At 45.1% G+C, this 13,447-nt stretch overlaps 1 protein-coding gene and 1 long non-coding RNA gene across 5 annotated transcripts in view; one reads left to right on the top strand and one right to left on the bottom strand.

Annotated features, from left to right (window-relative positions):
• LOC105491693 (calpain 3) overlaps nt 1–13,447 on the top strand; it is a 61,804-nt gene that overhangs the window by 686 nt on the left and 47,671 nt on the right. The window contains exon 2 of one of the 3 annotated variants that reach the window (XM_011758284.3): nt 3,160–3,477. In XM_011758284.3, coding sequence (XP_011756586.1) covers nt 3,169–3,477 — 309 coding nt within the window. In that variant the 5' untranslated portion in view covers nt 3,160–3,168. Of the gene's footprint in view, nt 1–680; nt 3,478–13,447 lie in introns of those variants that run through there. The other 2 variants (XM_011758279.3, XM_011758294.3) reach the window with 2 other exon arrangements.
• On the bottom strand, nt 2,847–4,125 carry LOC139355455 (uncharacterized). 2 transcript variants are annotated; one of them, XR_011606131.1, is made up of 3 exons: nt 4,048–4,125; nt 3,856–3,952; nt 2,847–3,727 (listed from the first exon to the last, which is right to left on the bottom strand). It is a non-coding gene; the product is annotated as an uncharacterized lncRNA (long non-coding RNA). The 2 variants fall into 2 exon arrangements; XR_011606130.1 differs by having other exon boundaries at nt 2,847–3,952.

The following is a 13,447-nucleotide window of genomic DNA, read 5'->3' as shown; positions in this document are numbered from 1 at the left end:
AAGTCTAAAATTATCTTAAAATAAAAAGTTTTTTAAAGGTCTCTGTGAAGTGGCTAGCTCCCAGTAGGCACTTAATGAATGAGAGGTATTATAATGATAAGCAAAAACATTGCTTCCAATAGTGTTAGAAATCAAAGAAATGCTTCTTGGTGGAAAAGACAGAGCCATTAGTTGGCAATGCTGTGCAACAGAAACCATTCCAGCCACAGATATTACATGACCGTGAGTGAAATATGTTATAAAAACTGGTTCTTTATCCTTAAAGGGGCTTCTGGGAATTGAAATGTGCAGCTGTTTATGTGTTCATTATCTGCCCTTTGTTCATGGGCTCGAGTTGGATTTCTCCCTAATAGCATTGGTTTCCACAGCTGTGCCATTGAATAAACCTTGAGTTTGGACCTATTCATCTGAGAGAATGTTTTATCCACAACAACTGACAGAGCAAAATGATTGGCACCTTGCCCTTTCTGTGTTTGACATGCCCACCCGGCTCTGACAAGAGGCTTGCTGCTGTCACACGCTTCTGTTAGTTCCTCACAGATGGTGCTGGCTGAGACAGCTGAGGAAAGAAAGCCCAGTGGGTATATGGCCCAGGATAGCTCCTTCGCCTGAAGCAGATCAGCAGAGAAACTTTGATTGCACTGGCAAAGCCAGAAGTGTAAGACATTTCTCTTTGCATAGGAAAATTTCATTCACCAGATACATAACACATATTTATTAAGGGCCTTCAATATATCTAAACCTGAGAGAGAAATGGGAACCCACTTCCCAGCTCCACGGTCTTACAGGCAAACAGGAAGTTAAATAAGCAAAAACAATAAAGTGTGGGTCAGTGCTGTGAATTTCAGGGTGGGATAGCATGCTAGCCTGGGACCCAAACGTACAACAGTGGGGTAAGGAAACCCCACCTTTGCTGTCTGTGCCATTGGTGACTTTGAGGGTGGAAGTCAGTCTTTTTAGTGCAGGCAGATAGGCCAGCCGCTGACTGGAGATGCTGCGTACCACATGAGCCTGGGCAGACTATACCTATTCCTGTGCTGTCCACATAGCAGATATTCAGTTAATGCCCACTGAGTGAATGCTGATTTGCATCAGTGAGTGAATGTTATCATTCAACCTGATCTAACTCCAAAGTAATATTAAATTCAGGTCTTCTCTAACACCATTTATTGAGTGCTTAACAAAATCCTGGCACTGTGTTAAATGTATTACATAAATTATTTAATTGTTATAAAAACCTAATAACAGAATGACTATAATTGTACCTATTTTATAGGTGAGAAATCTGAGACAGAAAGGAAGAAATAACTCACCTAAAGTTACACAGGCACAGCCAGTAAAGGGCCAACCTAGACTTTGAACCGAGGTGGTCAGCCACCAGAGACCGCTGTCCTCTATTCTGCCTCTCCAAGACTAGTAAAGAGCCCTGGGCGTTTTCCTGGAGGAACAGAAGGCTGGGCTGATGGTTCCTGCAAGCCCAGACATAAGAGTTCTTCAATGCCGCAATCCCAGGGATCAGGAGGCTGATAGTACTCCCTGTTTTACCTGTCACTTCCCACCTTCTTCCATAGCCTCTAATCTTCGATTATTGAGACTGGTCGCATAGGAACAGGCATGACTACAGCCTAGGACATGCCTCCACTCTGCCATACTTGAAATGTGGTCATCTCCTTACAGCCCAGGGAGCAGCTGTTGTGGGTAGAAGACAAGGTGGAGGCCAGGCAGGCACTTCCCTTCCCCAGAGCCACTTATGCTCTCATCTAAGAGCCCTGAAACCAGGTGTGACATCCCAGGGCTTGACAGGCAGTCTGGTTCAGTATCCAGTTCCAGCTTCTGTCTCAGATGCCTAATGTGGCATGGCTGAATGAGTCAACATGTAACCTATACAGTAAGTCCTCACTTAACATCGTTGATAGGTTCTTGTAAACTGTGACTTTAACCAAAACAAGCTTACTAGAACCTATTGATGACACTGGGGATTTACTGTGCTCAGGTGCACTTTTTTTTTAAGATGGAGTCTCGTTCTGTCACCCAGGCTGGAGTACAGTGGCGCAATCTGGGTTCACTCCAACCTCTGCCTCCTGGGTTCAAGCGATTCTTCTGTCTCAGCCTCCCAAGTAGCTGGGATTACAGGCACCCACCACCATGCCTGTCTTATTTATGTGTTTTCACTGGTTTCACTATTGTTGGCCAGGCTGATCTCGAACTCCTGACCTCATGTGATCCACCCGCCTCGGCATCCCAAAGTGCTGAGATTACAGATGTGAGCCCCCGCGCCTGGCAGGTACACTTTTTATAGCAGATTCAGTCCCAGTGTTTATTTTGGGGATGGGAAGAGACAAGAGGTGGCAAGGTCAAGTCTGCAGGTACAGGCAGGGATTTTCTCAACCAAGGACTCTGCTGAGTAGCATTTTCCATGCAGACATTTCCAATAAACGCTGACCCAAGAACATTCTAGAAAAGATGCCAAATCTAACATTGAATAATGTTCTGATATCCTAAAATTTTAGGACTAAAAATCATGTTCTCTAAAATTCACAGAATATTTTCCTAGAATTCAGTACCTCTCATTCACCCTAACTAGCTTTTTTGCAATACTGTTTTCCATTCATTTGGTGGCCAGTAGTTGGGTGGTCTGTATAACTGCCTCCTCAATAACATGTCAGCAGTTCTCAGCTTCTTTCCAGTGTTCACCTTACTCAGATACTCCCTTTTCATTTTCTGACAACACCAGCACTTCATGGCAACAGAGATGTCCCTAGCCAGGTTCTCCTCTCTCTTGCTCTCATACTCACAGTGTTTCTTCACATCTATTTTTAGTTTTTCTGGCTCAAGCATCTTCAGGCCACTGAAACACAACCCTCACTCTCTTTCTCTCTCCCTCTGGCATGCATGCTGCTGGTAGGAGACCCCAGGTCAACATTGCTTCAGAAATCCTTTAGCACTCATTTCTCAGGAGAACTTATGGCTTCAGAATCACAGCTCGGTTTTTAAGATGGACATAACCTGTACGACCTTCTGATGGGCTTTCAACTTCAAACTGGATGTGGACACTTTTCTCTCAGATGACAGAATTACTCTAACTTCCCCTTTGCAGTTGCTTCCTTTCCTTGAAGGTAGCTGTATCTTGTTTTCTTTAAAAAGCTTTTTCTTCCAAAGCCACTTGCCATGCCGACCGTCATTAGCGCATCTGTGGCTCCAAGGACAGCGGCTGAGCCAAGGTCCCCAGGGCCAGTTCCTCACCCGGCTCAGAGCAAGGCCACCGAGGCTGGGGGTGGAAACGCAAGTGGCATCTATTCAGCCATCATCAGCCGCAATTTTCCTATTATCGGAGTGAAAGAGAAGACATTCGAGCAGCTTCACAAGAAATGTCTAGAAAAGAAAGTTCTTTATGTGGACCCCGAGTTCCCACCGGATGAGACCTCTCTCTTTTATAGCCAGAAGTTCCCCATCCAGTTCATCTGGAAGAGACCTCCGGTGAGTAACTTCCTGCTTACTTGCTGGGTTTTCCCCCCACGGAGGAGTCCTCCCACTCAGCACCTCCGGCAGCTCAGCTGTGCACATGGGCAATGGGGGAAGGATCCTGGCAGCAATTCTGCTGGGCTCTGTCCTTAAGTGTGAAGCAGGGAGGAGAGGAACAGGTCTCAGATATTTCACCAAATCTCAGCAAAATCCAGAGGGAGAGCGGGGGAGGTGGGGCTGATTCTCATGCTCTGACTCTTTCTCTCTGAAAAAAAAAAAAAAATCTTGCTTTTTATAAAAGTGGTTGGAACTCAGTTTAATTCATCCTGTAAAAATTTTCCTTTCTCAGAACAAATTCCAGACAGCCCAGATCTACCCTTTCATTTTAAATACCTTTCATCTTTGTAAGATCACTTTAGTTTCTCTGGCTAAAATCATGATGTTATTCTTCAATTTACCAGTGGCCATATCTTTCTGAAACATAGCAACCCTAGAAAGAAGAGAGTCATAGGCAAGGAATATTTTTTCATGCATAAAATGTTGGGGTTAGAGAGAGAGACCTAGCAATCGTTTTTGTCCACCTACCTCACCTCATAAGCGAGGAGTCAAGGCACACCAGAGCGAAATATATCCAGTGGGCACATGACAGAGCCTGGATTAAAACTTTCTCTTTTAGGAAACTCTCCCAGCCTCTGGGTTTCATTTATAGTGATCACCAGGAGGGAAATCACATTCCCCTGGCTCGCCTCTCTGATCATCCCTCCAGTGTGACTTTTGTTCTTAATTCAAGAAATATTTATTGAGCATCTACTAGTGCCAGCATTGGACAAGCAACTGGGGGGACAGCAGTGAGTAAGAAAAACCAAAATCCAAGCTGTCTTGGAACCTAGGGTCCTGAAGAGAAGATGGGCGTTGAACAAGAGTGACGTTGTCAGGAGACGATGTTCTGGGTGCCACGGGATCATGTGGCAAGGAGAGCTAACCTGGTCCAGGGAGAGAAACCCTTCCTGAGGAAACGATGGCAACCTGACACCTGATACTATTCATTAGTCATGTTTTTCTTTAACCTAAGATGGGCCAGGCGTGGTGGCTCACGCCTGTAATCCCAGCATTTTGGGAGGCCCAGGCTGGAGGATTGCTTAAGCCCAAGAGTTTGAGACCAGCCTGGGCAACAGGGCAAAAATCTATCTCTTTTGTACTAAAAATTCAAAAAATTATCCAGGCACGGTGGCACATGCCTGTGGTCCTACCTACTTGTAGGCTGAGGTGGGAAGATCACTTGAACTCACGAAGTCCGAGGCAGCAGTGAGCTGAGATCACGCCACTGCACTCCAGGCTGGGTGACAGGACTGAGACCCAGTCTCAAACAACAACAACAACAAACCTGAGGTGGAATACTCCACAACCCCATGTATTCCATAGGTGCTCTTCTCGGTTCTATGGTAAGGCCCATAACTGTCCTGCAGGCCTTCAGTTTAGAAGATAACACTGCTCTGCTATCAGAGTAGTTGGACACGTCATAACCCCCTGCTGAAATATCTTCAGTGACATCCCTCTCTCGGCTGCCTTCAGGACAAATCCCCCACTGCCTTCAGGACAAATCCAAACTCCTTAGCCAAGCCATAGGCCCTTCTCAGCTGGTCCCTGCCTACCTATCCAGGCCCATCTCCATCCTCTTTTCGCAGATCCTGACACACCAGCAGTGCTTGGACATTTAGCTGCTCTGTGGTTCCAAGTCTTCTCACACCGGAGGCCTTTGCTCATGCTGTCTGTCTGCCTGGCATGCCCTTTTTGTTCCTGTCTGAAACTCTGCTCAGGTGTCACTTCCTTCAATCTTTCTCATGACTGTTTTCCTCTCACTGAGAGCAGAGACTCTTCCTGTTCATCTTTGAGGCCCACTCACCAAGTTCAGGCCAGTCCCATAGTGGGTACTCAGCTGATGCTGGTGAATGAAAACCCATGCCCGAGGGCCTTGACCGGTGAGACAGGATAGTCCTGCGTTCCCAGGCAGGGAGTTCTTAAAAACCCTTTCTTGTGCCAGACGTGGTGGCTTATGCCTGTAATCCCAGCACTTTGGGAGGCAGAGGTGGGAGCATCACTTGAGCTCAGGAGTTGGAGACCAGCCTGGGCAACATAGTGAGACCCTATCTCTATAAAAAAAGTTTAAAAAAATAAAAGCCCTTTCTCAGAATGGGTAAAATTAAAACCTACAAATACTATTTTCAGTGAAATCATTGGTGAACTTGAGTCACAAGCTAGACTTACAAATTAATAAAAATGCTTTAAGGGCCTGTTATGCTCTAGGTACTAGATTGGGCAGTGCCCATATTTGAAATGAGGGGTGCAGAAGACCTCTCTGTTCTAAATTGTGCCCCCACCACCACCACCACCACCAACAAAGATCCTGGATCTTCGACTGTTTGAGTCACTAAAGGACCAGATAGCAAAGGCCACTCTTCAATAAAATGCCCACATGTTCCCCTGGGGTTAAGATCACAGGAACACTGCCCATTGGGTTCACTAGTATAAATAAGAAATATAAAATTAGAGATGGTCAGAGTTGAAATGATTCTTGGAGAGGTGGTCCAGTGTCCTTGCTTTATAGGTGAAGTGATTAAGGCCCAGAAAGGGCAAATGACTTATCTACAGCCACACAAGTTGACTTGAAACTGAAAAACTGAAATGACTCCAGAACTTTCTGACTATGAAGCACTTCTTGGAGACATCAGTTTTCCGTTAACTTCTTCAGATGTAGTGACCTTTGCCAGCCCTGAGCAGTCTGAAAAGACTGTGTCCTATCAGGAAAAGCACCACGCAGGTGAGTAAAGGCCTTCCTGCTTTTACTATCTAAGGCACAGAACCTTTGGAAACCAATCTGAATTTTTTTCAACCATCAAGTATTATTTATTATAATTACAGTGATAATTATGATGATGATGATAAAGGGAGAATTATTCCTGGCCAACTATAATTCTAGTTAAAATAGCATGCTACACTTTCAGCCTTTCCCTCTTAAAAGAAAACAGGCTCTGGCCAACTGTTCCCAGCACAGCTGTAATCTCTTCTCTCACTTACCAGTGCTACTGTCACACGCATCTGTGTGAAGAGACCACCAAACAGACTTTGTGTGAGCAACAAGGCTGTTTATTTCACCTGGGTGCAGGCGGGCTGAGTCCAAAAAAGGAGTCAGCAAAGGGTGGTGAGATTATCATTAGTTCTTATAGGTTTGGGATAGATGTACAAAGTACATTCTCAAGGGCGGGGAGAATATTACAAAGTACCTTCTTAAGGGTGGGGGAGAATATTACAAAGTACCTTCTTAAGGGCAGGGGAGAATATTACAAAGTACCTTCTTAAGGGTCAGGGGAGAATATATCCTATCAGTTAGGGTGGGGCAGGAACAAATCACAATGGTGGAATGTCATCAGTTAAGGCTATTTGCACTTCTTTTGTGGATCTTCAGTTGCTTCAGGCCATCTGGATGTATATGTGCAGGTCACAGGGGATATGATGGCTTATCTTGGGCTCAGAGGCCTGACAGCTACCTCACAGCCTTTCTTCCTCTACTCGGGAGCATCATGCATTGAGTTTCCAGGGCAAACAATCTGATTCCTCTAGCCTTTCCTTATATGATCTATTTCTAGGATCAGAAAGCATACAAATTATTCAATACTTCCTAACTGTTAAGACAAGTTTTCTTGATGATAGATCCCAGGGCAGAATATAATGGCCTCTAGAACAGGGCTTCTGGGATGCTGGTGCCCAATACACTAGGGATAGGTTGGGGATGGGAGGGCAGGTCATGTTTCATTCCATGGGGTGGAAGGTTCAATTGCCCCACACTCCTGGCCTCTCTTCTTCTCATGGTGGGTTTGTAAAGAGAACTTGAGCTGTAAAGCCCAGTTCTTGGCTTCCGTCTTTCTCTGGGAAGCAAGCTGCCTGCAAGAAGCATGACTTCTGCTTTCTACCCTCCTTGCAGCAATTTTTCTGGAGGTAAGACCTCATGGGGAGTCATGCAGGAGTCCCTGGGCCACCTGGTCATATATAGTTAATAGTAAAGATAATCGCTAGTCTTGAGTGAGAACTCACCACATGCCAGTAACTAAGTGCTTTCCATATGTTAATTAATTTAATCTTCACAACAATCCTGTAAGGAAGTACCATTATTGTCCCACTTTACAAAGGAGGGAACTGAGTCTCAGAGGGATTCTCCAGATCTCCCAGTTAGTGAAGGTTGGAGCTGGGATTTAAACCCACACAATCTGGCTCTAGAGCCCCCAATCTATCTAATTCTGAGATTTAGCTGTCAATACCCATTTTTATTAAACAATAAATGTAGGATTTTGGATTCCCACCTGCCCTGCACTTTTGTAGCATTCCTTTATTGGCTCAAAACTCAGGCATGGAAATAAGGTGTCATTTATTGGGCCTCCTCAAGATACAACAGGCATTGAGTGACACCCCAGGGGTAGCCCCTAAAAGCAGCAGCCTCTGTAAGTTGGAGATGGAATGGCACAGTGGCTAAGAGCCCAGGCTCTGAGGTCAGATAACCTATGTTCAAGTCTTGGCCTGCTACCTAACACTTAGGTAATCTTGGTCACATACCCTCATTTTGCCACAGGTTCTCCATGTGAAAAATGGAGAGCAACCATAATAGAAGAACCCATCTCATAATTGAGGATTAAATGAGTTAATGCAGGCTAAAGGCTTACGACCAGCACGTGGGCGAGTGCTCAGTAAACATAGACTACTCTTATTACTGCCTACAAGCAGCTGTGCAGTCTCTTAAAAGTGGCAACATCATAAACATTTTTCCAGCTTAATTTGTGCCTGTGACCAGTAAAGATATTAACCACAGCGATGTATTTGAGTACTTCATGCCTGGTCTAAATGCATCCATCCATCTCAGCATGAGGATGTGTGTGTGAATGCTCCCCTCATGGGCAGGGAACTCCTTGTCCTTTAGGGCAATTCCAGTTGTCTACATCAAATATCAAATGTATGTTTGGTTGTGAAAATCTGAGTGTATCATAGAGCCAGGAAGGCGACGACAAAAGAGGGTCACTCTTGGCTGGGAACTTGGCCACTTGCTCAGTGATTAGCTTTGAAGCCCCACTGAGACCAACATGGTGAGCAAGGGCTTCCTTTTTCCCATGCTTGCACCACAGTCATGCCAGGTGGAGAGTTCTTAAACTACTTCTCTCTGATCTCCTGCAATCCCCAAATCAGGGGCAACCTAGATCCCTGCTTCTTTTGGAGGGATGAGAAGTGAAGGGCCAGTTGCAGGACCTTCTGATGAAAAGGTATCTGGTCCCCTCCTCACCCTTGGTAACGTGGGATCGCAGAATTGCTCCACAGTGCCCTGCCCTGCACCATCAGCTCAGCTGGCCAGGGCCTCCAGCAGTGGACCCTGACAACAGTGAGGTTCCTGGGCTTCCCCCTGTCTCTGGTGCTAGGTGGAGTCACCTTTCTGTAAATTCCATGTTATTCCAGACCCACCCTAACCTAGAGCTTGGAGAAGGAAGGGCCCACCCTATTTAGGAGCTAGATTAACCCAGACTTCAGGTTAAACTTGAAACAACCCAGACTTCAGGTTAAACAGACCATCAGCATGGTCTCAGTGTTTCTTGGCTCTGCTAGGAGAGGTTATTTCTGGTTGGGTCTCCAGTTCACAGCCCTGAATTGGAGTCAAAACTGCATCATTGATATACAGCCACCTCCAGCTTAACCTCCAGCTCTTTCCCTAGGAAATCCCGTTCTCCCTCCACCGTCCTCCAAGCTCCTGGGGCTGATAGCTGGGCCCTGCAGTTTCTCATCGCAACCTTCTGCTTAACTCTTCTATTAGCTGTTGGGAGTTGGGGGAGCTCGTCACCTTCCCACTTAACTCAAGATCCAGTGCCTTCTCATTTGCTGGTGGTGGCTGTAGCTTCAGCTATGGGTTGCCTAACCCACCTCTTTCCCTCAACTCCTGTCCCCACCTCTCTTATCATTACAGGGCCCCACCCATTACCAGCTCAGAGCTGGGTCTCCACTTCACCCATATTTCTCTACTGTTTGCCTTTCTTCTTGCAAGGTATTACTATCATACCCGTATCCAGCCATGCTTTGCGCAGTAGTCCAACCTGACCCTTAGCCCTGCTCTTCCTCACTCCTGGGGCCAGTAGTTCCCTCCGCCAACACCTGGACCTGTAGAAGCCTCTTTCCCAGACAGACAGCAGCAGCCCCTTAATCCTTTGAACAGATGACTTTATTCCTTGTATTCTGGTACACAAAAATCTCTTGTATTAGGCTCATTTTTTTTTTTTTTTTTTTTTTTTTTTTTTTTTTTTTTTGAGACGGAGTCTCACGCTGTTGCCCAGGCTGGAGTGCAGTGGCGCGATCTCGGCTCACTGCATGCTCCGCCTCCCGGGTTCCCGCCATTCTCCCGGTATTAGGCTCATTTTAAGGATAGAGTTTAGGTAAGTTTCCCAAGCTGTAATTCATCATGAACCTTATTTTCCCATGTCTAGAAGATTCTCAATACTAGTACTTTCTTCATCTTATCAGAGGGTGTCCATGGAAGGTCATGACCATCACCCAGCTGAGTGCAGTAGAAGGAAGCTTTCTAATGTAAGTTGCATCATAGTTTCAGAGATGTGAGAGAAATTCAGAAATGTGAGGGAAATTGTGAAATGTAAAATGTGAGGGAGAAAAGCATTGAGAATGGAAAAAATAAGACAAAGTCCCTTCCCATCTAACTCACAGCCCTGCCATCCCCAACCTATTCCTTTTCCCAGGCTTGCTCTTTCTTCCATGCTGTCTATCAACATGGACCCAGCCACACTGGCTGGTTTTTGCTGCTTTCTATATGACCTGGTCTCTTGCCACTTCCCAGCATCCTTGGCATCCAGGCAGAACCAGCTTCTTCCTTGTGCCAGGGCTGTTACACCAGGAGAAAAAAAAGTATGACATTCTTCAGGGTAGATCTTCTTACTACTATGGAATTATTGTCGAGTCTTTAAACTTATATCGCCAAATATGCTCACTTTCTGTACCCTTAACGTGGCAGAAACATCTTTCTTCTCGAGGAAAACCTGTAAGAAAAAATTAGAAAGATTATTGTAATTACAGAATTACAATAATCTCTGGGGTGGGGGAAGGAGAATTAAATATGATTGTTTTCTAGGAAGAAAACAAAAACACCTGCCCTTACTTACGAGAAGGAGGGGCTCGCGATGACCCCCCACCCGGTGTTCTTCCTCTCCACGACCCGACCCTCACAGAATTCTTTTTTTTTTTTTTTTTTTTTGGAGACAGAGTCTTGCTCTGTTGCCCAGGCTGGAGTGCAGTGGCTCCAGCTCGGCTCACTGCAACCTCTGCGTCCCGGGTTCAAGCAATCCTCCCACCTTAGCCTCCCTAGTAACTGGGACTACAGACATGTGCCACCACGCCTGGCTAATTTTCATATTTTTAGTAGAGACGGGGTTTCACGTATTGATCAGGCTGGTCTCGAACTCCTGACTCAAAGTGATCCACCTGCCTCAGCCTCCCGAAGTGCCAGGATTATAGGCATGAGGCACTTCTCCCGGCCTCCCTCACAGAATTCTTTCCGAGTGCTTGTGAAACTTCTGAGGCAAGTGACTTGGTAGAGGGTGGAGGTTCCTATTTTGGTTTACACAAGCAGGGGTGAGCCAACATTCAGAAGTCAGAATGTGGAAAGCACAGGAGTGTGTGGAGAGAGAAGCACACAGAAGGGAGCTGCTGGGAACCGGCTGAACTGTGGTGGGAATGAGAGGTTCTGCTCTCTCAGAGGCTATGGAGTGGTGTCAAGACTAATTCACAAGGAAGCCTGGTGCCTCAGGAAGCATTCTGCTGGAGAGGAGCTGACACGTACTTTTCCATTTTCATTCAACCTTCAAATTTAAACAGTCACCATCAGAACTTTCAGAAGTGTATTATATACTCCAGAACACCAGGAATATAGTATAAAAAGCTATTTTTAAAATACCCCAGAGATCATAGGACCAAAAAATGGGAACTACTTTCAGCCTTTCCAGATAGATGGCTTTCTTTCCTGATACAAAGGTTTTGAAGGGAAAAGGATGACTCCATCTCCTTCAGTAACCTACAGCTTGTAACTTTCACAGTCTGAACATTCATCCTTATTTCTAACTAGAACATTTTCAGATGCAAATGTAGTACATTTTCTCTGGCCGTGACCCAAAAAGACAGTGAAATAGAGTCAGCTGATTTTCCCTGTATGGGAAATCCTCCCTATTCTTTTTTTTTTTTTTTTTTTTTTTAATAGAGATAGGGGTCTCACTATGTTGTCCACACTGGACTTGAACTCCTGGGTTTAAGTGATCCTCCTGCCTCAGACTCTGAGTAGCTGGGACTACAGGCATATCCTGTTCTTGAATCATGTCATCCCTCTTTTAATTACTTCAGATCAGTCACAAAATTGTTCCAACTTTATGCCATAGGCATGGCTTTTCCAACATGGGGGACATCAGTGCTATAAACCTTACACAGCCAATCCTTGTTATTCGCAGATGCCATATTTGCAAATTCACCTACTCGCTAAAGTTTGTCTCCCCAAAATTAGTACTTGAGGTGTTTTTGCAGTCATTTGTGAGCATACACAGAGCTGTGAAAAATCTGAGTCACCCCACACGCATGTTCTCAGCTCAGGTCAAACAAGGCAACACTCTGTCTTCTTGTTTCAGCTTTCATACTGTAAAGAGTGTCCTTTTCATGATGTCTTTAGTGCCATGTTTTTCTCATTTCTGTGCTTTTTATTGGTGACCTCCAAGCATAGTGCTGAAATGCTGTCTAGCATTCTAGGAGGCTGTGGTGTGCCTCATCAAAGCAATGCGTGTGTCAGATAAGCTTTGTTCACACACAAGTTATAGTCAGTTGGCTGTGAGTTCAATGTTATTGAATAATTAAACAATAATTTAATGAATCAATATTAAATAAGGTGTCTTTAAGCAGAAACATACATAAAATCAGGCTCTGTATTGATTGGTTGATGAAAATGTGACCAGAGACTCACAGGACCCTAACTCTGTATGTCCCCTAGGAGCAATGGTTCAGTATTTACTAATACAGTGATCTCAGCAATATTACAAAACATAACTACCAAGAATAATGAGTATTGACTATACTTCATTTTCTCTGTATTCTTAAATATTACAGCTTGAAACAATACTCTATTAAAAATGTGGCCAAGCATGGTGGCTCATGCCTGCAGTTCCAGCACTTTGGGAGGCCAAGGCAGGTGGATCACTTGAGCCCAGGAGTTCAAGACCAGCCTGGGCAACATGGCGAAACCCTCTCTCTACTAAAAATATAAAAATTAGCCAGGTATGGTGGTTTCTGCCTATAGTCCTAGCTATAAGAGTTAAAAAGAAAGAGGAAAGAAACATGAAAAATGGCTCAACAAAGACAGGTTTATTTTGGAGAATAAACCTGAGAGGGGCTTCTGGCCGATTTTTGGTCAGGAGTACTCTCTCTTACAGACTAAGTGTATTTAAGGGTTCTTGGTGAGAGAGTCTATCACAGGCTTGAAATATTTCTGTGTGGAGGAGAAGTTCATTGTGGGTTTGGAATGTCTCTGGTCAGAGGAGAGGTTATCTTGGGACTGGCATGTCTCTGGTCAGGGAGGGGGTTTATCTTAGGATTGGAATGTTTCTGGTTGGAGATGTCATTTGTGGTTTATGGTCATGCTGACATTAGCCATTAGGCCGATGCCCTTTGGGTTGGATTTAGGCAGTGTTTGATCAAGGGGCACTTTAAAATGGTGGTGCTTGTCCAAGATGGCGATTCTCCTGCTCTGTCACTAGCTACTTGGGAGACTGAGGTGGGAGGATCACTTGAGCTAGGGAGGTTGAGGCTGCAGTGAGCCAAAATTGTGCCACTGCATTCCAGCCTGAGTGACAGAATGAGACCCTCTCTCAAAAAGAAGAAGAAAAAAAGAAGAATGTGATCAGTATGAAGTATCGCA

Source organism: Macaca nemestrina, chromosome 7 (assembly GCF_043159975.1).
Source record: "Macaca nemestrina isolate mMacNem1 chromosome 7, mMacNem.hap1, whole genome shotgun sequence".
Taxonomy (NCBI): domain Eukaryota; kingdom Metazoa; phylum Chordata; class Mammalia; order Primates; family Cercopithecidae; genus Macaca; species Macaca nemestrina.
This window is presented reverse-complemented; position numbering and strand designations above follow the sequence as displayed.